This window comes from Spermophilus citellus (genome assembly GCF_964194105.1).
Source record: "Spermophilus citellus genome assembly, chromosome: 9".
Lineage (NCBI taxonomy): Eukaryota > Metazoa > Chordata > Mammalia > Rodentia > Sciuridae > Spermophilus > Spermophilus citellus.
The window spans coordinates 16988554-17009978 of record NC_138191.1 but is presented as its reverse complement, the minus strand read 5'-3'; the positions used below and the strand labels follow the sequence as shown (position 1 = coordinate 17009978).

General features: G+C 37.7%; 1 protein-coding gene across 1 annotated transcript in view; it reads right to left on the bottom strand.

Moving 5' to 3' along the window:
• Window positions 1-21093, bottom strand: part of SPAG17 (sperm associated antigen 17) — a gene marked incomplete at both ends in the record, with an annotated part of 210593 nt that extends 189500 nt beyond the window's left edge. Inside the window, one exon of the mRNA XM_081307538.1 lies at window positions 21007-21093. Coding sequence (XP_081163664.1) covers window positions 21007-21093 — 87 coding nt within the window. The remainder of the gene's footprint in view (window positions 1-21006) is intronic.
• Window positions 21094-21425: the final 332 nt, after the last annotated feature.

Sequence of the window (21425 nt, the reverse complement as noted above, 5' to 3'; positions counted from 1 at the left end):
CATTTGTACAAACTGATCATTATAGCATGTTGCTATGATCAACAACTGACCTCCTGGTATCACATCTGTGAGTCTTGGCTATGCCATGGTAGGCAGCTACACCATACATCTTTTTTCTACATAATTTTAGCTTTTGAAGGGTCACCAGATAGATACATATCATCATCAATGCATTGCTTCTGCCTTGTTTATGGTGCAATCCAATTCTAGTGTGTGAACTTAGTAGTATACATAAATGTAAATTAAAATATTAAAAATGAAAATTCACAATAAAGCAACTTCAAAACTTCAATATATTTCTTATTGCTCAAATGTCATAAAGAGGTAAATATTCTGAATCTTCAGGGGATCACAGATAAAAAAATCATAATCTGAGGCATGTTCTCATATTGTGCAAAAATCATTACAACATAAATAATTTCTATTTCTAAAATAAAAATGACATAAAACAATAAAATCAACTTAATCAACAAATTCAATTAACTTATTATTGCTAGTGATGTAAATGTTGAATGGAAATGGAGCTTAAAATTTGTGTTGTTAAAAGTTGAATAGTCAAAACACTTTTAAAAAAAAATCCAAGTGGCATGTTTCTAATAAATAAATTTTGCAATCATTAACAAAGGAAAGCTTAAAGAATATCATAAATCAGTTTTATTCATTAAAGTATTTGAAATAACTTATCAAAGTATGTCAATAAAATGAAAAACACTTTTAAATATATCACCACAACTTTCAACACAATCGATCATGAAATTAAATATAAGTAGGCATTATCAGACATGAAACATTAAGAACCTTTGAGAAGTAATATGGATGGATGTTTCATGGCAATGTAGATTTATATAGCCCTGATTTTGGCAAACATTTATCTTCTGAAATGAGAAAGCAGCCTTTTTGAAAAATTGAATCAAAGTAGTGAAATTTTAATCACCACTGATAAAGCTTTAAATATTTCACATAAATATGTTTTAATAATGCCTAATATGTAAAATTCAAGATGCTGAAGATGATTTTTTGTTGATCTGGTAGAGTTAGATTAGCATCTATATTTCAGCCTGTAACATTGATGACCAAGAAAAATGATTTCTATGAGAAATATTTACATGACAACAGTGCCAATGTGGATACATGAAAAAGCTTTGGTGTTTAAGCTCTCAATTTTAGAAAAAGTTACAGATGTTTTGTTTCTGTTGTAGTCAATGTATCTAGATGGCAAAATGAAAGCTGTAAATACAGCAACCCCATATAATTTTTTGATAAATTTTCTGTTTAATATCATATATCAAATAAACACCAGAGATAATGAAATAATACACCTAAAGAGAGGTGGACATTGAACATTAGAAAATTTTTAGGACTCCTGTGGGCATTCTGTAGAATTATGACTATAAATACTGAGTGGAAATCATGCTGAGCCCCAGGTACTCCTTTTAACAAATTGTAAAGTGAGTGTTGCTAAGCATTTAGAAATTGAAATCCTTTCAGGGATTTGGTCTTAATAAAATCTTCTATCAGAAATGTCAATAGTTTGCTTAGCTTTACAAGAAAGAAAATTAATTTTTTTTGCCCATATAAAATTAATCAAGAAAACTGTGAAAGAGAAGCAGAGGATATATAAAAACAGAAAAATAAAAAGTATGATTTGAAACAAGACAAAATATCAATTCTAAGAGAAACACTATTTGATTGTCTAATAAACTCTACAGAAATGGGTTTATTATCTGATGACAAAAATTAATATATACAGTGAATTAACCTCTTTCAATTTATTCAGTCCTAAACTTTAATCACATTAACAAAGTGAATGTAAGGTGATCACAAACTCATAAAATTAACTATAAGTTACATATTCTAATATTTATAAATTGTAAAATTATATTTTATGAAAAATTAAAATTAACTTATAAAACTTCAGTTAACTAAAAATGGAATTTCAAGAAATAGTTTTGTCATTTAACTGAAAATAAAGACAATAAAAGAAATTACATATATAAAATGTCAGTATTATGAGGGTTAGAAAATTCAACATAATTACTAAAAGTTTAGCAGAAGCTGGCACAATTTTCAGTATAATAAGCAATACTGATGGTACCAGGAGAAATCTCTGTGTACAGAGAGCTACCAATTACCATAAATAATTACTATCCATTTAAAACAAAAATGATGGCCAGAGCCTAGAGATGATACCATGTCACATCACACTCAGATAAAGGCATCATTTAGGAAGAAAAAGCCATTCTAGCCAAAAGCCTGCACCAGTGTTTCTGAAAATCACCAATGATTTTGAAATCATAAGAAAAAGTTGATGAATGATATGTATTAGAGCCATTAGATGGCAAGCATTTTAATAAGATACATATAGTTTAGAGAATATATGTTAATTTAAAATTTTAAAATTTATATGTTAATTGACATAACTGTGATAGTTATTAAAATATTTTAAATATTTATTGCTGGATAAAGGAAAGGGAAGGAAAGAGGTTAGAAAGGCATTTTTTTTTTTTTTTTGTACTTGGGATTGAACCAAGTGCGCTTAACCACAGAGCCACATCTCCAGCCCTTTTTATTTTTTTATTTTGAGACACAATCTTGCTAAGTTACTCAGGGCTTTGCTAAGTTGCTGAGGCTGGCTTTGAACTTGCCATTCTCCTGCCTCAGCTTCCTAAGCCACTGGGATTACAGGTCTGCACCATCATGCCCAGTGAGAAAGCTATTGTTATGGTGCTAGTTAGACATTATGAATGGTGGAAAGAAAGGTGCAGAAACAGAAGAAGCAGTAAGAACTGCTGATAATTTGATATTGGAAGGGGCGCTTCAAGGATGATTTCTAACTTCATTGAACAGGACAGTACCCATATCCAAGAGCATAAAAGAGTTTTGCGTATGTTGAGTGTAAAGTGTATGTTTAGCACTCACATGAACAATAATAAGTATAAATATTTATATTGGGTAAAAGAGTATCCCACACACTTTCATAATACACTTTGATATTCACACCACTTTATAAATGTACTACTGCTACTATGAGCTCCTCCTATTGAAGCATCTATTATTCCTTCATTCAATTAATATATCTGACTTCCTTCATATGCCAGATACACTTTTATGTGTCTGCAGTATATTAGTGAACAAGATAAATCCTAGCTCTTCTGGAGCTTGTGTTCACATAGGGGACAGAGAATAATGAGATATCTGTAAATTAGAAGTTGTGGAATCAAGTCAGGGAATGTGGATAGAGGGTGGAGCATAGTTCAAATAGTAAAGCTGACATTTGAAAGAACACTAAAAGAATGATGGAAGTGAATCACTTGGCTATATGAAGAAGGGTTTTTCTAGCAGAAGGCACTGCAAGAACAAAAACTCTAATGTGACAACATGATTTCTGATGGATTTGAGTATCAGCAATAAAAGACCAGGGTGGCTGCAGAGGGCTGAGGGGGTGGATGATTCATAGGAGACACAGGGTGAGGTCAGAGAGGTTGGCAGAGGCCTGGAACATGAAATCTTTTAGGCCATGGTGGAGCATTTTAATTTTAGTCTGTCTTAATATTAAAAGGGGAAGGTGGGGAGGGGTTTGGGGGTAGGAAAGATGGTGGAATAAGATGGACATCATTACCCTAGGTACACATATGATTGCATGAATAGTGCATCTCTACATAATGTACAACCAGAGAATTGAAATGTTGTGCTTCATTTGTGTACGATAAATTGAAGTACATCTGCCGTCATGTACAACTAAGTAGAATAAGTAAAAAATAATAATTAAAAAAAGAACCATTGCCACTGATATATGGAGACTAGACTCCAAGACAGCAGGAATGGGAGTAAGAAACAAAGTTCTACATCTCCTGAGTTATTTTATAGTTCAGACAAGAAATGACTGTGGTCTGGATTAGGGCATAGCAGTGGGAGTGGTAGCAAGAGGTAGATTTTAGACATATTTCAGAGGCAGAGCCAACAGGACTAACTGAAGAATTGATTATGGGCTGTAGATAGGGAGGAAAAGACAATGCATACAAGATTTGGGGCTGTAGTGACTGTCTTGGTGAATGGTAATATTGTTCAATAAAGTGAAGACTTGATAAAAAGAAAGATTGCAGGGGACATCCAGTTTGGATTTGGATGTATAAAGTTTCAGATACTATGTGCTGGATGCCATTGAGACCTCACATTGATATTTTTAATAACTGCAAGAGACAGCTATGACCACCACCCCTGTTTTATAGATGGAGTAACTAAAGTTTGGAGTTCAATCTTCAACTTGTTACTATGACCAATGGATTGAGACTGATACCGGAGATCAAAAGTGAAGGCAGGCCTGGAGGCTAAGACAGTAACATAACCAGTGGATAAAACCAAGTGGGTCTTTGTTGAGGACCACTATAGGCTTATCTCTAGTTGGTATTGTAGCCAGGAAGGAGGAAACTTGAAATAATTAACCTTGCCACCCTGCAGGCATGTGTGGTGCCATAGAGGATGCAGATATAGGAAAGAATGCTGAAATTGTTGGGCAACAGCTCAAAGTAGGTAACAATCGAGGGTAACTATCCTCGAGGTAGTTTAGTGAGGCGAGGAAAGTCAGTGAGGACCAGAGTGGTATGTGGCTTGAGCTGCTTTCTGGAAACATAGGAGAGGATTTTAATAAAAAGGGTTGAATGAATTGCAGAGAGTTCATCAGGCCAAGAAATTACATGGGTGTAGTCTGTATATACCTGGGGATACCCAAGAGAGCATTTGCCTGGAGTCGAGGGAGATAAAAGATGCGTGGGCAGAGAAAGGCCACATGTGGCAGGGCTGTGAAAGCTGGGCAGAACACCTTGGATTTTATCCTGTGGGAACTGGGAGCCAATGATGGTTTCTATGGCCAGAGCGGAACCATGGTCAACATTCACCATTTCTTAACTAACATTTTCCTAGGATGTTGCCAAACTCATATTGGCAACACTTACATTTTACTTATATTTAATATTTTTCACTTGCAATAAAAATGATCACATATAACATCTAGGTGGATATTTTGACATACTAATTCCCTTCAGTTCCAAACTCATTCAAATAATACATTTTTGTCCAAAAAGAGAAATTATAATGTGAGGTTATGAAAAGTCCATTTCCCTCTTAACATTCTTCCTAGCAACTCAGTTGTTTGCATTGGCTTTTATTAAAACAACCTTTGTGTGAACTGGCAATTTGTTTTGTAAATATCAATGAAAGCATATTTCAGAAAATATAGTAATAAAAACCAACCCAATTTCAGAAATACACTTGCTGCCAGACATCAGTCTTCAGCTCATATTATGAGTATTTCCAGTAAGTCTTAAATACACATTTACATGAGAAATAGCTTACTGTTTAAGATCAAAAAAGCTGAGAAACCCTTCAATGCCTCTCAAAAATTGCTCAAGGGTTCTATCCAATAAAATGCATTTCCCTCTTTGATAAAGTACACTTAAAAAGGATTTAAGCACTTCAATTTGACTGAACATTTTCTCCTCAAAACCTAGTCAGACTCAGTTTATTATCATCCTGGTATCTATATATTTTATAACTTTGTTTATTTAAGAGGTCTGTGATATTAATATTTCAGCAATACCTATCTTGAACCCATATCCACTTTCCAAACCTTTGTAAGAATTATAAGCTTTGTTCTAAGACTCTAGGAGCCTTTATTACTATTTTCCAAGTGTGCACAACTCAGCTATTGTCACTAAGCTACATTTAATAACAGAAAAATATTATTCCTCAAGTAAAGGAGAGGCTGCAAACTGAATGTTAAAGACATTTTACTTGAATGCCTCCTGATTGGCAGTTGAAATACTTCTGTGAAGTGAAATAGAATCACTGCATAGTTCTTTTTAAAGCATGCTCACAGTATTTTATATCTGCTATGAGGCCTTTTCATATAGATGCTTTCTGTCTTCTTATCTTAGATACTACCTTCTCATCCTTCATATTTCAAGGTAAATCAGAGAATTAGAATTTGTTGGGACCCTTATAAACCATGTCTTTACAGTAAGCTTTCCTAACAACTCTAACCCAAATTTAACCCTCACTTTGGCTTTACATTCATACCATGTACCTGAAATCATGTTAGATATTGTGGGGCACACATCAGGAGTCTAAGATGTGATTTCTAGCAGCCTATGTTCTGCAAAAAATGAAATGATAGCAAATAATTCAAGGCATTTTGTAACTGAGTACTAATTATAATAGACCCTAAAGCCAAAGTGAGGGTTAGAGTTGTTAGGAAAGCTTACTGTAAGACATGGTTTATAAGGGTCTCAACAAATAGATAAGACAAGAAGCAGAAAGGTGATGTCCATGTCCAGGAAGTGGACTAATGTGAATGAAAGCATGAGGGAAGAATGGAATCGATTTACTGAAGGCATGTTCAATGATCTTGTGCTATCAAGATATTTAGGAAGTAAAATAAGTATCATCTTATATTCACAACAAGCCTTTGAGGTAGATATTATTATCTCCATCTGACAAAAGGAGAGCAAGGCTCAGAAAGGGCAAGAAAGTTGCTCTAGGTCACACATTCTGCAGCTGAGAATCAAGAGGTAATGCCTATATCTGTTTAGCCTCAGAGATGGGCTTTCTACAGCTGTTCACTGCCTTATTTATGTGTTCTTGCAGCAGTGAGGGGGCTGCCTTGTTTGTAGCAATTCAATTTGATGACTGGATGGAGCTGGAGATGGATTAGGGAGGGATATCCAATCCATCAACAAATATATGAAAAAATGTTTATCATTTCTAGCAATTAGAGAAATGAAAATCAAAATTACTCTAAGATTTCATCTCACCCCAGTCAGAATGGCAGCTATTATGAATACAAACAATAAGTGTTGTCGAGGATGTGGGGAAAAAGGTACACTCATACATTGCCATTGGGACTGCAAATTGGTGCAGCCAATTTGGAAAGCAGTATGGATATTTCTTGGAAAATTGGGAATGGAACCACCATTTGACCCAGCTATCCCTCTCCTCAGTCTATACCCAAAGGACTTAAGAACAGCATACTACAGGGACACAGCCACATCAATGTTTATAGCAGAACAATTCACAATAGCTAATTTGTGGAACCAAACTAGATGCCCTTCAATAGATGAATGGTTTAAAAAATGTGGCATGTATACACAATGGAATATTACTCAGCAATAAAAGAGGATAAAATTAGGGCATTTGAAGGTAAATAAATGGAGGTAGAGAAGATAATGCTAAGTGAAGTTAGCCAATCCCAAAAAACCAAATGCCAAATGTTTTCTCTGATATAAGAGAGATATCATAGATATCATATCACTGATTCATAGTGGCATAAGGAGGGAGAGGGAGCATGGGAGGAATAGATGAACTCTAGATAGGGCAGAAGGGTGGGAGAGGAAGGAAGGGGGCATGGGGTTAGAAATGATGGTGGAATATGATGGACATTATTATCCAAAGTACATGTATGAAGATAAAAATTGGTGTGAATATACTTTGTATACAGAGATATGAAAAATTGTACTCTATATGCATAATAAGAATTGTAATGCATTCCACTGTCATACATTAATAAAAAATTAATTTAAAAAATGAAAAAAAAAGAGTACAGACTGATTAAACTTTGTCAAAAGTGGTTATAAATGATTACTGGTAGTTTTTGAGCTGGGAATTAAGACTGTATGAGCAGTGTTTAGGGAAGAAAAGTTTAAAAAAAAGGAAAGTGGAAATTTACTATTTGTTGACTCTTTAGTTATACATGAAAGTAGAATCTATTTGGACACAGTTTTAAAAGCTTGGAATACATCTTGTTTTAATTCAGACCCTAGTACCTCTCCTTCCCCTTCCCCCATCCCCCTGTTCTCCTCCCTCTATTAATCTAACATTTACCTGTCTTTATTATTTTTTAAAATTAATTTCTTGGTTAATTCAGTGTGGTATATTCATATACAGTAATCACTAGAGCATAGATATCTCTTTCATATACTGATTTCAAATCCTTTGAATATATATTCTGAATGGAATAGTCGAATCATATGGAAAACTCTGTTTTTGGCTTTCTTTTTTTCTTTTTAGGGATCTTCATACTCCTTTCCATAATGCCTGAATTAATTTACAATGTCACCAACACTGTACAGATATTCTTGTCTACACATTCTCCTTAACATGAGTTATCTTTAATCTTTTTGATAACAGTCTATCTAACAGGGGTGAGGTGATTGATCATTGTGGTTTGAATTTGTATTTTTCTGATAATTAGAAATTCTGTGGTTTTTTATACACCTACTGAGAATTTGCATGTTAGACATTTGAGGAATGTCTATCCGAGTCCTTTGTCCAATTTTTATAGGTTTTTTCTTATTATTGAGTAGTCTGAGTAGTTCATTTATTTGGGATATTATTCACTTATTCATTTCATGATTTGCAAATATTTTCTCCCTTTCTATGGGTTGTTTCTCCACTCTGTTAATTGTTTACGGTGCAGAAGCTTTATAGTTTGATGTGATCTCATTGACTACTTTGGCTTTCATTACCCAGCACATGCCTCTTCAACACTCATGACAGAGAAATAGCGACTCTAAACAAATACATAAAGCATTGACTTTGAATAAGAATTGCATGGAAATGGAGGGAGACCCTCATTGTTATACAAAATTACATATAAGAGGTTGTGAGGGGAATGGGAAAATAAACAAGGAGAGAAATGAATTACAGTAGATGGGGTAGAGAGGGAAGATGGGAGGGGAGAGGAGGGGGGATAGTAGAGGATAGGAAAGGTAGCAGAATACAACAGTTACTAATAGGGCATTATGTAAAAATGTGGATGTGTAACCGATGTGATTCTGCAATCTGTATTTGGGATAAAATGGGAGTTCATAACCCACTTGAATCTAATGTATGAAATATGATATGTCGAGAGCTTTGTAATGTTTTGAACAACCAATAAAAAAAGAATAAGAGGTATCTGAATGTTTGATATTATAAAAAAAGAAAATGGAAGTGGTTTGACAAACAGAAATAGGTAATTTTAAGGTGAGTAGAAGTAAGGGGTATGAGATCAGAAAGGAAGAATTAGAGTGAGAAAATGTTAGAGGACTTAGAGGCAAAATGATGGGAAAGAATAAGCTCATTGAGTTATCAATGAGCTGTAGTGACTGTAAGAATTGCCGTGCCAGATAGGGCAGAGGGGTGGGAGGGAATGGGAGGATGAGGGGATTAGCAAGGATGGTGGAATGTGATGGACATCATTATCCAAAGTACATGTATGAAGACATGAATTGGCATCAACATACTTTATATACAACCAGAGATATGAAAAATTGTGCTGTATACATGTAATAAGAATTGTAATATATTCTGCTGTCATTTATTTTTTAAAAAATCAATAAAAAATAAAATGAAAAAAAAAAGAATTATAGTGCCATGGATGGAAGTGGGATTGTTGAGAGACAGAGGTAGCCTGAGACTTTGATGAGCCAAACTTTTGCTAGTATAACTAGAGACTATGGCATACTTCAAGGTAGCAGCAGGATAGTTTTTCTACAATTTTCTTTTTGCAAAGAGAAAAATAACTTTTCCTAATCAAGAATTTATCTATCTCACAGACAGGATATCAGTTATAAACTCAAATATTTCTGTTTGTCATGCTTAGATGACCTTAGAAGCCTGAGTTGAATTTACAAATGTTACAGCCTTTCTTCCTTCTGAATGTAAAAGTGAGAGGAAAAGGGATTTATTAAGAATAATGCTTGACTAGCCAATCCTTAAAAAACAAATGCCAAATGACTTCTTTGATATAAGGGGAGTAACCAAGGACAGGGTAGGGACGAAGATCTTGAGAAGAAGATTAACATTAAACAGGGAGGAGAGGTGGGAGGGAAAGGGAGTGAGAAGGGAAATCGCATGGAAATGGAAGGTGATCCTCAGGGTTTTACAAAATTACATATAAGAGGAAATGAGGGGTAAGAGAAGAATAATACAAGTGGAAGAAATGATTTACAGTAGAGGGGGTAGAGAGAGAAGAGGAGAGGGGAGGGGAGGGGAGGGGAGGGGGGATAGTAGAGAATAGGATAGACAGCAGAATACATCAGACACTAGTATGGCAATATGTAAATCAATGGAAGTGTAACTGATGTGATAAAGCAATCTGTATACGGGGTAAAAATGGGAGTTCATAACCCACTTGAATCAAACTGTGAAATATGATATATTAAGAACTATGTAATGTTTTGAACGACCAACAATAAAAAAAGAATAATGCTTGATATTTTCAGGTAAAAATAAGTATTCTTTTTATATTTATTTATTGGTATTCAATAAACATTTATTAATACATTCTAGTCTAATACCACTACCTATAGCACTGTTGTTGTGGAGGTTGACATAAGAGATTAAATATGTAAAATTTCACTATAAATGGAAAAGTCTACATAAGATTCTATGATTATCCCAGCTTATAGTTCTATTAAGGAGAAAGTATGGACTAGTGAGAATATCTAGGTTCTGAAACCTGATGTGCCAAAATATTATATGTCTTTGCATCAGGTCTTGAAACTCTTAAATTTTCAGTTTCATGAAAGGGTCAGATGAGTCTAGAAAACCCTAGGAGTTTCCCTCTCTGAGTATTGGTGAGGACAGTGCCATTATAAATCATAGAACTTTGTGTTTTTCAGTCTCTATAAATTTACATTTGCAAATATTATTACTTAGTTAGAAAGGGGAAAAAACATACATTGAGAACAAAACTGTGGAAGTGGGTGCAAGAACCATCTAACAGTAAAGACTTCAATATATTGCAGTAGATATTTTCAAATACTTAAAAATATGTAGCTATTTCTATTGAAGACTTCATCAAGAATAAAACCTTGATAAACATTGGGCAAATGACAATAAAGGTATCTAGTGACTTAAGCTGGATACCAGGGACCTGAAACCATCATTACAAACTGAAATCAATGAATATTGGACAGTGAGTCTGTCTGGGTTAAGGTATGTATTGTGTATGGGCTGCCACAATTTTTTTTCTGTGCCTTTAATGTTTTCTGTGGTGGGTCACAGTAAGGGGATGGAATAATGACCACATCGGTAGTTAGTCTCACAAATAAGTTTGTGGTTTTGTTATATACTTCTTAAATTTAGGAGCAAATAAAAAGAAATACTATCCTCAGTAATCTGAAAATATGAAATAATTAAATGATTAAAATTAACAAAAGCCCAAAACAAACTCTACTGGTGGGATACATAAACCAATTCAAGCAAACTTCCAGGGAATCCTGGTATTCTGAAAGATACATTTGGTGACAAAAAAAGAAAATACATCCTTTCTGAAAGGAAAAGAAGAAAGATTTATGCCTTGTCTGTGGATATTCTCAATACTGATACTAGGGTTTCTTTTTTTTCCTTGGATTGACACAGAAGTTTTGATTACAGCACAAAATTCCAATTGAAACATACAGCCCCAGTCACTTTGAAGCCATGTGACATTATTTAAAGAAAGGCTTTGTACCATCTGTAAGCTCCTAAAAGGAAGACTATGTTGTTTAAAAAATTCTGGAAATTTTTCTTACATTGGGCCATGAACAAAGCTCTTCTCCCAGCATCATCTACCATGTGATAAGTTTGGAAGAAATAAATCAGAATTGACTTAAAAATATCTTAGACCAGAGTGATATCAGCAAAATTTGTTAAAGGCACATATTTGTCTCTTTACCTAAAGTAATTGTTCCTCTTTATTTTACCTGTTAAAATCTGTTAAAATTCTACCTGTATTTTAGGTCCCAGCTGAAGATAAGTTTTTTGCAAAGTATTTCCTTATAATCCAAGTTCATATTCATTTTCCCAACCTCTAGTCTCTATCTAACCACTTAATATTCACTAGTAGACTGTCTTGTATTATTTGCTATCATTTTATGTTTTAGAAATAACTAAAATGTACTAAAAATTTCCCAATTATTCTAGCCTTAAAGGGAAGTCCAAATAGTGATATAAGGTAAATTCACTGTAACAACATTGTGAACTTATTTATTCTTTTTAAAGCCTAGTGCAGCTGAGCTTGTTGAATTCACCAATGAGGTAATTCTAAAACCTGGCTTATGAAGACTGGAGGTACACACATATATTCACAACACACACTCTAGCACACACACTCAACCACATGTACCTGTTCAGGAGTAACTATAAGGAAAGAAATTCTCTAGGAGCTAAAACAGTAACATTTTGAGCCCTTACTATGTGCAGAGCACTTTGCTAAACACTATGAAAAAAGAATTTATGCATCCACAGTCATCTTTAACCCAAATTCAGAGTCTTTTACACAGAGCATTGGACAGTGGTTAATATGGGAATTTTCCTTATGAATCAGACACAAAACCAAGCTGACAAAAAATTATGGGAGGAGGTAGAGGGCAATTGTTTTCCTCTTGCAATTACAAAACATGTATTAACCAATAAAGAAAAGTGAATTCACTCTTTGTAGTTAAAACTACATATTACTTTGAGTTCAAATTCTTTCTGTTAGTACACAAGATTTATTGAAATTATATTGTTTGAGTAGGATCAAGAAAACTGAATATTATTTCAGGTTTCCAAGCCATAAGAAAAAAAAATAGTGCCTTTAGGTTTTCCATTCAACTAGGAAAATTATAGCTTCATATTTGCAACTCTAAAGCTAATGCAGTGTCAGCACCTCCATCAAACTCCGTTGTTCAGCAGTTTATAATTCAAGCAGAAATGTTCACTCCAAGCCCAACTTGGCCTACATAATCTCAAAGAAAATGGAGAAAAATTATTTTGGCTAGTTCTGACTTATAAAAGCAAAAGAGAGGGTGCTTTTACAAAGTGCTTTCAAAAACATTTTTTGAGAATTTGAGAATGTAACTGGGGATTACTGAGTTGACATCTTTTATTCCTAAAGTCATAGAAATGACCCCAAATTCCATGATGTCACATCTGCATCAAAACATCATAACTACTTTTATGAAATTCTTCATCAGGACTAATTTCCAGAGCAGACAGAATTACTGTTCATAGAGAAAAATAATCGTAGTGGAAAATAAGGTAAGATAAATAAGATAGGTAAGATAAATAGGTAAAACTTTCTCATGAGAACAACACAAAAGACTTTTGATCCATTTTTTTCCCTTAAAGTACAAACTCTCTAAGGCACCATGTTAACACATATAAAATGGAAAAAAATGTTTTTTTTCTTTTCATTTAAAAAAGTAGTTCACGATGGCAGGCTGGAATTTCCAGAAATGTTTCTCTTTCCAGATGTTTACTTGGACTTAGAAACAATATAGTTGTTTAAGTGGCTTTTTCCAGGGGCAAGTGACAAGAGCTTGGATTCCCCACAGGCTAAAGGCGGGTAAGGGGATCCATTCAGTTCTGGGATCCCATGCAACTCAAAGTCATGTGGCAGATGGGTTGCATATTGCCCAGTGTGTTTGTGACAACCTACGGATGAAGAGCCTTGTTGCTCTGGTCTCTTACACTTTCAAAAACACATCAAGGCGGATACCTGAAGGGAGTGGATCACCCCAGTGCGCTGCATCGCTGTGCGGGAGAAAGACGAGGAGAAACAGCTGAAGGCTATCTTGTTGGGAATTTCCAGTGAAATTGAGGTGCTCCAGAATCTAGTGGACGGATTTCCATCGCGCGAGGTTCAGCTGCGGGGGCTCGGTCGTGGGCGATTTCTCTGCACGGAGGGTCGCATTGCCTGTGGACCGCCCCGCAGCTGGAGTCTGCGGCGCGCATTGGGAAGCGGCGAGGTGCCGGAGCGGGAGTGCAGCGATGCAGATTCTGGGGGCTCCTGCCAGTGGTGCAATGGCCATGCTTAGTGCTGAGTTCCGGCTTTGAGACAGAGGAGAGAAGCGGTCCAGTTCGATTCTCGACACCAGTCGGACCACGGAGGAGGACAGCAGCCGCCATCTTGGAGAGCTGATGTAATCATCCCTGTTTTCTACTGATCTCAGCTCATTCAGCTACGGAACAGGTGATTTCAGGCTGGTATTTGCCTGCGTCTCACAGACAGATTGCTCAGGCTCGGGGCTGGAGAACCTGTGGAGAATACTCCTTGGGGCTCGCTCCTGGCAAGGCGTGCACCGGGCTCTGAGTGGCCGGATTCTGGTTCCCGGTGCTGCTTTGGCCCAGGGCTGGGGAACCCGCGGGGGTCGCTCCTTGGAGCCTGCTCCTAGCGGAGCATGGCCGGGATCGGAGAGGCCGGGTTCTGGCTCCCGAAGCTGCTTTGGCCCAGGGCTGGGGAACCTGTGGTGACTGCTTCTCGGTCCGGGTCCTGCTGGGTGCTGTGGGGGCCAGGGGGGCAGAGTGGAGCTGCCGCCAGAGCCCAGAGCAGGCCAAGTGACCCGCCAGCGTGGTATCACGACACCCCAACTGCAGCTGGGGCCGAAGAGAGTAGCCGCCCACGCCTGGAACAGGACCAGCGACCCGAAGGCGCGGTAGCCAAGTCACCCCATTTGGAGTAGGGGCTGTGCAGAGCCGCCGTCTGAGCCTGCAAGGTAGGCAGACCTGCAACCCACTGGCAGGACAGGCCCGGTAGCCTGCCAGCGTGGTGGACAAGTAGCACCGAGGCAGTCACGTCACACTGGTTAGAGTGGGGGTGGAGCAGAGCCGCCGCCCGTGTCCGGAAAAGGCCCAGCGACCCGTTGGAGAGGCAGTCAGGTACCCCCACTGGGAGTGGGGGCTGAGCAGAACTGCCGCCCGAGCCAGCAAGGTAGGCAGACCTGCGACCCACCGGCGGAACAGGCCTAGAGGCTGACCAGCGTGGTAGACACGTCACACCAATTGGAGTAGGGGCCAAGCAAAGCTGCTGCCCACATCCGGATCAGGACCAATGACCCGAGGGCGTGGTAGTTACGTCACCACAATTGGAGTGGGGGCAGAGCAGAGCCACCACCCGCGTCCCCAGGGTGGGCAGACCTGCGACCGACCAGCGTGGTAGACAGATCACCCTAATTAGAGGAGGAGCACAGCCACTACCCACCCTGAAAGGGAGATTTCCCAACTATACAAGAGCAATATAAATAAATAGGGGGAAAATTTCAAAAACACAACAGTTTCACCAAGCAGAAAGAAACGCGAGCAGTATGAAAAGACAAGGAAAGAAAGGACCACAAGCAATGCAGGTCAACTCAACTTTAGAAGAGGTAATAGCTGCAACAGATGGAATGTCAGATAAAGAGTTCAGGATATACATGCTTCAGATGATCTGGAGTCTCAAGGAAGACATGAGACAGCAAAATCAGACAATGAAAGATCACTTTGACAAGGAACTACATAAACAAATCCAGGAAGTAAAAGATCAATTTCATAGGGAGATAGAGGTAATAAAAAACAAACAAATAGAAATCCTAGAAATGCAGGAAGCAATAAACCAACTTAAAAACTCAATTGAGAATACTACCAGCAGAGTAGATCACTTAGAAGATAGAACATCAGACAATGAAGACAAAGTATTTCAACTTGAAAAGAACATAGACAGCTCAGCAAGACTGCTAAGAAACCATGAGCAGAACATCCAAGAAATATGGGATAACATTAAAAGACCAAACTTAAGAGTCACTGGGATACAGGAAGGCACAGAGCTCCAAACCAAAGGAATAAACAATCTATTCAATGAAATAATACGAGAAAACTTCCCAGACTTGAAGAATGAAACAGAATCCCAAATCCTAGAAGCCTACAGGACGCCGAATGTGCATAATCATAAGAGATCCACACCTAGACACATTATAATGAAGATGTCCAACATACAGAATAAGGAGAGAATTTTAAAAGCTACAAGAGAAAGGAAGCAGATTACATTTAGGGGTAAACCAATCAGCATAACAGCTGATCTCTCAACACAGACTCTGAAAGCTAGAAGATCCTGGAATAACATATTTCAAACACTGAAAGAAAATGGGTTCCAACCAAGAATCGTGTATCCGGCAAAATTAAGCTTCAGGATGGAAGATGAAATTAAAACCTTCCACGATAAACAAAAGTTAAAAGAATTCGCAGCTAGAAAACCATTTCTTCAAAAAATCCTTGGCAAAACATTACAGGAAGAGGAAATGGAAAATAACATTGAAAACCAACAGTGGGAGGTAGGACAGTAAAGGGGGGAAAGTAATCAAAGAGGAAAACAAATCAGGTTTAGTAACATTAATAAACAAATATGGCTGGAAGAACAAACCATATCTCAATAATAACCCTAAATGTGAATGGCTTAAACTCACCAATTAAGAGACACAGGCTAGTTGAATGGATCACAAAACAAGACCCAACAATATGCTGCCTACAGGAGACGCATTTGATAGGAAAAGATATACATAGACTGAAGGTGAAAGGTTGGGAAAAATCATACCACTCATATGGAATGCGGAAACAAGCAGGAGTGTCCATACTCATATCTAATAAAATAGATTTCAAGCCAAAGTTAATCAAAAGGGATAAAGAGGGACACTACATACTGCTCAAGGGAACCATACACCAACAAGACATAACAATCATAAATATATATGCTCCAAAGAATGGTGCAGCTATGTTCATCAAGCAAACTCTTCTCAAGTTCAAGAGTCTAATAGACCACCATACAATAATCATGGGAGACTTCAACACACCTCTCTCACCACTGGACAGATCTTCCAAACAAAAGTTAAATAAGGAAACTATAGAACTCAATAACACAATTAACAACCTAGACTTAATTGACATATATAGAATATACCACCCAACATCAAGTAGTTACACTTTTTTCTCAGCAGCACATGGATCCTTCTCAAAAATAGATCATATATTATGTCACAGGGCAACTCTTAGACAATATAAAGGAGTAGAGATAATACCATGCATCTTATCTGATCATAATGGAATGAAACTGAAAATCAACGATAAAAGAAGGAAGGAAAAATCATGCATCACTTGGAGAATGAACAATAGGTTACTGAATGATCAATGGGTTTTAGAAGACATCAAGGAGGAAATTAAAAACTTCTTAGAGTTAAATGAAAACACAGACACAACATATCGGAATCTATGGGACACACTGAAAGCAGTTCTAAGAGGAAAATTCATTGCTTGGAGTTCATTCCTTAAAAAAAGAAAAAACCAACAAATAAATGATCTCATACTTCATCTCAAAATCCTAGAAAAAGAAGAGCAAAACAACAGCAAAAGAAGTAGAAGGCAAGAAATAATTAAAATCAGAGCTGAAATTAATGAAATCGAATCAAAAGAAACAATTGAAAAAATTGACAAAACTAAAAGTTGGTTCTTTGAAAAAATAAATAAAATCGACAGACCCTTAGCCATGCTAACGAAGAGGACAGAGAGAGAACTCAAATTACTAGCATACGGGATGAAAAAGGCAATATCACAACAGACACTTCAGAAATACAGAAGACAATCAGAAATTATTTTGAATCCTTATACTCCAATAAAATAGAAGATAGTGAAGGCATAGATAAATTTCTTAAGTCATATGATCTGCCCAGATTGAGTCAGGAGGATATAGACAACCTAAACAAACCAATATCAATTGAGGAAATAGAAGAAACCATCAAAAGACTACCAACTAAGAAAATCCCAGGACCGGATGGGTATACAGCAGAGTTTTACAAAACCTTTAAAGAGGAACTAACACCAATATTTTTCAAGCTATTTCAGGAAATAGAAAAAGAGGGAGAACTTCCAAATACATTCTACGAGTCCAACATCACCCTGATGCCTAAACCAGACAAAGACACTTCAAAGAAAGAAAACTACAGACCAATATCTCTAATGAACCTAGATGCAAAAATCCTCAATAAAATTCTGGCGAATCGGATTCAAAAACATATCAAAAAAATCGTACACCATGATCAAGTAGGATTCATCCCTGGGATGCAAGGCTGGTTCAATATACGGAAATCAATAAATGTTATTCACCACATCAATAGACTTAAAAATAAGAACCATATGATCATCTCGATAGATGCAGAAAAAGCATTCGCCAAAGTACAGCATCCCTTTATGTTCAAAACTCTAGAAAAATTAGGGATAACAGGATCATACCTCAACATTGTAAAAGCAATCTATGATAAGCCACAGGCCAGCATCATTCTGAATGGAGAAAAATTGAAGGCATTCCCTCTAAGATCTGGTACAAGACAGGGATGCCCTCTCTCACCACTTCTGTTCAACATAGTCCTCAAAACACTGGCCAGAGCAATTAGACAGATGAAAGAAATTAAAGGCATAAAAATAGGAAAAGAAGAACTTAAATTATCACTATTTGCAGATGACATGATTCTATACCTAGCAGACCCAAAAGGGTCTACAAAGAAACTATTAGAGTTAATAAATGAATTCAGCAAAGTGGCAGGATATAAAATCAACACGCATAAATCAAAGGCATTCCTGTATATCAGCGACAAATCCTCTGAAATGGAAATGAGGACAACTACTCCATTCACAATATCCCCCCCAAAAATAAAATACTTGGGAATCAACCTAACAAAAGAGGTAAAAGACTTATACAATGAAAAGTACAGAACCCTAAAGAGAGATATAGAAGAAGACCTCAGAAGATGAAAAAATATACCCTGTTCACGGATAGGCAGAACTAACATCATCAAAATCGCGATATTACCAAAAGTTCTCTATAAGTTCAATGCAATGCCAATCAAAATCCCAACAGCATTTCTTGTAGAAATAGATAAAACAATCATGAAATTCATATGGAATAATAAAAGACCCAGAATAGCAAAAACAATGCTAAGCAGGAAGTGTGAATCAGGCGGTATAGCGATACCAGACTTCAAACTATACTACAGAGCAATAGTAACAAAAACAGCATGGTACTGGTACCAAAACAGGCAGGTGGACCAATGGTACAGAATAGAGGACACAGTAACCAATCCACAAAACTACAACTATCTTATATTTGATAAAGGGGCTAAAAGCATGCAATGGAGGAAGGATAGCATCTTCAACAAATGATGCTGGGAAAAGTGGAAATCCATTTGCATCAAAATGAAACTGAATCCCTTTCTCTCGCCATGCACAAAAGTCAACTCAAAATGGATCAAGGAGCTTGATATTAAATCAGAGACACGGCATCGATAGAAGAAAAAGTTGGCTATGATCTACATACTGTGGGGTCGGGCTCCAAATTCCTCAATAGGACACCCATAGCGCAAGAGTTAACAACTAGAATCAACAAATGGGACTTACTCAAACTAAAAAGTTTTTTCTCAGCAAAAGAAACAATAAGAGAGATAAACAGGGAGCCTACATCCTGGGAACAAATCTTTACTCCACACACTTCAGATAGAGCCCTAATATCCAGAGTATACAAAGAACTCAAAAAATTAGACAATAAGATAACAAATAACCCAATCAACAAATGGGCCAAGGACCTGAACAGTAACTTCTCAGAGGAGGACATACAATCAATCAATAAGTACATGAAAAAATGCTCAGCATCGCTAGCAGTCAGAGAAATGCAAATCAAAACCGCCCTAAGATACCATCTTACTCCAGTAAGATTGGCAGCCATTATGAAGTCCAACAACAACAAGTGCTGGAGAGGATGTGGGGGAAAGGGTACACTTGTTCATTGTTGGTGGGACTGCAAATTGGTGCAGCCAATTTGGAAAGCAGTATGGAGATTTCTTGGAAAGCTGGTAATGGAACCACCATTTGACCCAGCTATTTCCCTTCTCGGTCTATTCCCTAAAGACCTAATAAGAGCATGCTACAGGGACACTGCTACATCAATGTTCATAGTAGCACAATTCACGATAGCAAGATTGTGGAACCAACCTAGATGCCCTTCAATAGATGGATAAAAAAATGTGGCATTTATACACAATGGAGTATTACTTTGCATTAAAAAATGACAAAAATCATAGAATTTGGAGGGAAATGGATGGCAATAAAGCAGATTATGCTAAGTGAAGCTAGCCAATCCTTAAAAAACAAATGCCAAATGACTTCTTTGATATAAGGGGAGTAACCAAGGACAGGGTAGGGAGGAAGAGCTTGAGAAGAAGATTAACATTAAACAGGGAGGAGAGGTGGGAGGGAAAGGGAGTGAGAAGGGAAATCGCATGGAAATGGAAGGTGATCCTCAGGATTATACAAAATTACATATAAGAGGAAAGGAGGGGTAAGAGAAGAATAATACAAGTGTAAGAAATGTTTTACAGTAGAGGGGGTAGAGAAAAGGGGAGGGGAGGGGAAGGGAGGGGAAGGAGGATAGTAGAGAATAGGATACACAGCAGAATACAACAGACACTAGTATGGCAATATGTAAATCAATGGAAGTGTAACTGATGTGATACAGCAATCTGTATACGGGGTAAAAACGGGAGTTCATAACCCACTTGACTCAAACTGTGAAATATGATATATTAAGAACTATGTAATGTTTTGAACGACCAACAATAAATAAAATAAAAAAAATAAATAAAGCATTAAAATGTAAAAAAAAAAAACCACACACACACATCAAGGCTTTGATATAATGTTATCAGGGCATTACATAAGGCAGTTATCCTTTCCTATCTGTAAGAAGGTTCACTTTATGTATATATTGCTCTCTCCTGCGCTCCATGTCTTTTTTCACTCAGCATTAATTAAAGTCCTACTATGGGCCAAAACAGAGATAATTTTGACAACGTTCCTGTCAAGAGGAAGCAAGGAGTTTGTGAGTGCAATTCCAGCGAAATTGTGGAGTGCCTTCTGGACTATGCCATTGAAAAGGATCCTGAGGTGTCAGATGGGTGCCTCTAGTCCTCCCCAGTAGGCACCTGTCACTACCCTTTGAAATCGCACTGACTGGCCTGGCGGGAATTCCCTGCCCCCTCTAGACTGAGCGAAAACGACCCCCGAGAGGGGTTCCGACCACGACCCGGTTTTCTTTGGGAGGGAGCGGTGGCGTCTGGAGCGGAGGGCGGAAGTTGGTGCCTGCGAGGGGTCTGGCGGGGCTTCCGGCTTTGCTAGGGGCAGAGAGAACTTCAATTAGCGCTCAGGGCTCACCTGGTTGAACTGTGCAGCTATGAGCAAGGGTTCCCACAGCTTAGAAACGGTGTTCACACTTCCCCCTTTGTCTTTCTTGGGTGCCATGCAGAGGCCTGGAGGAGCATTGGACTCCAAACTGGGCTCAGGCCCTCCCTTAAGCGTCCCGCTGCCTTAGTAACCGAGGCCACGCCCCGTTCCCTCCCGCAAACCTGTCCGGGTCCTCGGGTTAACCGCTTCCGTCGCCATGACAACGGAGTTTCCGCGCCCGCTGCAGTTTGACCGCGGGACTCCCAACACCCCAGGGTGCATTTGAGGATTTTGCGCCGTGGAGGACGGGACTCGGCTGGACTCGGCTGGTCAGGATACTTAAGTTTTCCTGGCTTTGACCTTCTGCTTCTTCTGGGAGCCCTCTCTGGTCCGAGGCATTCATTGTCTGG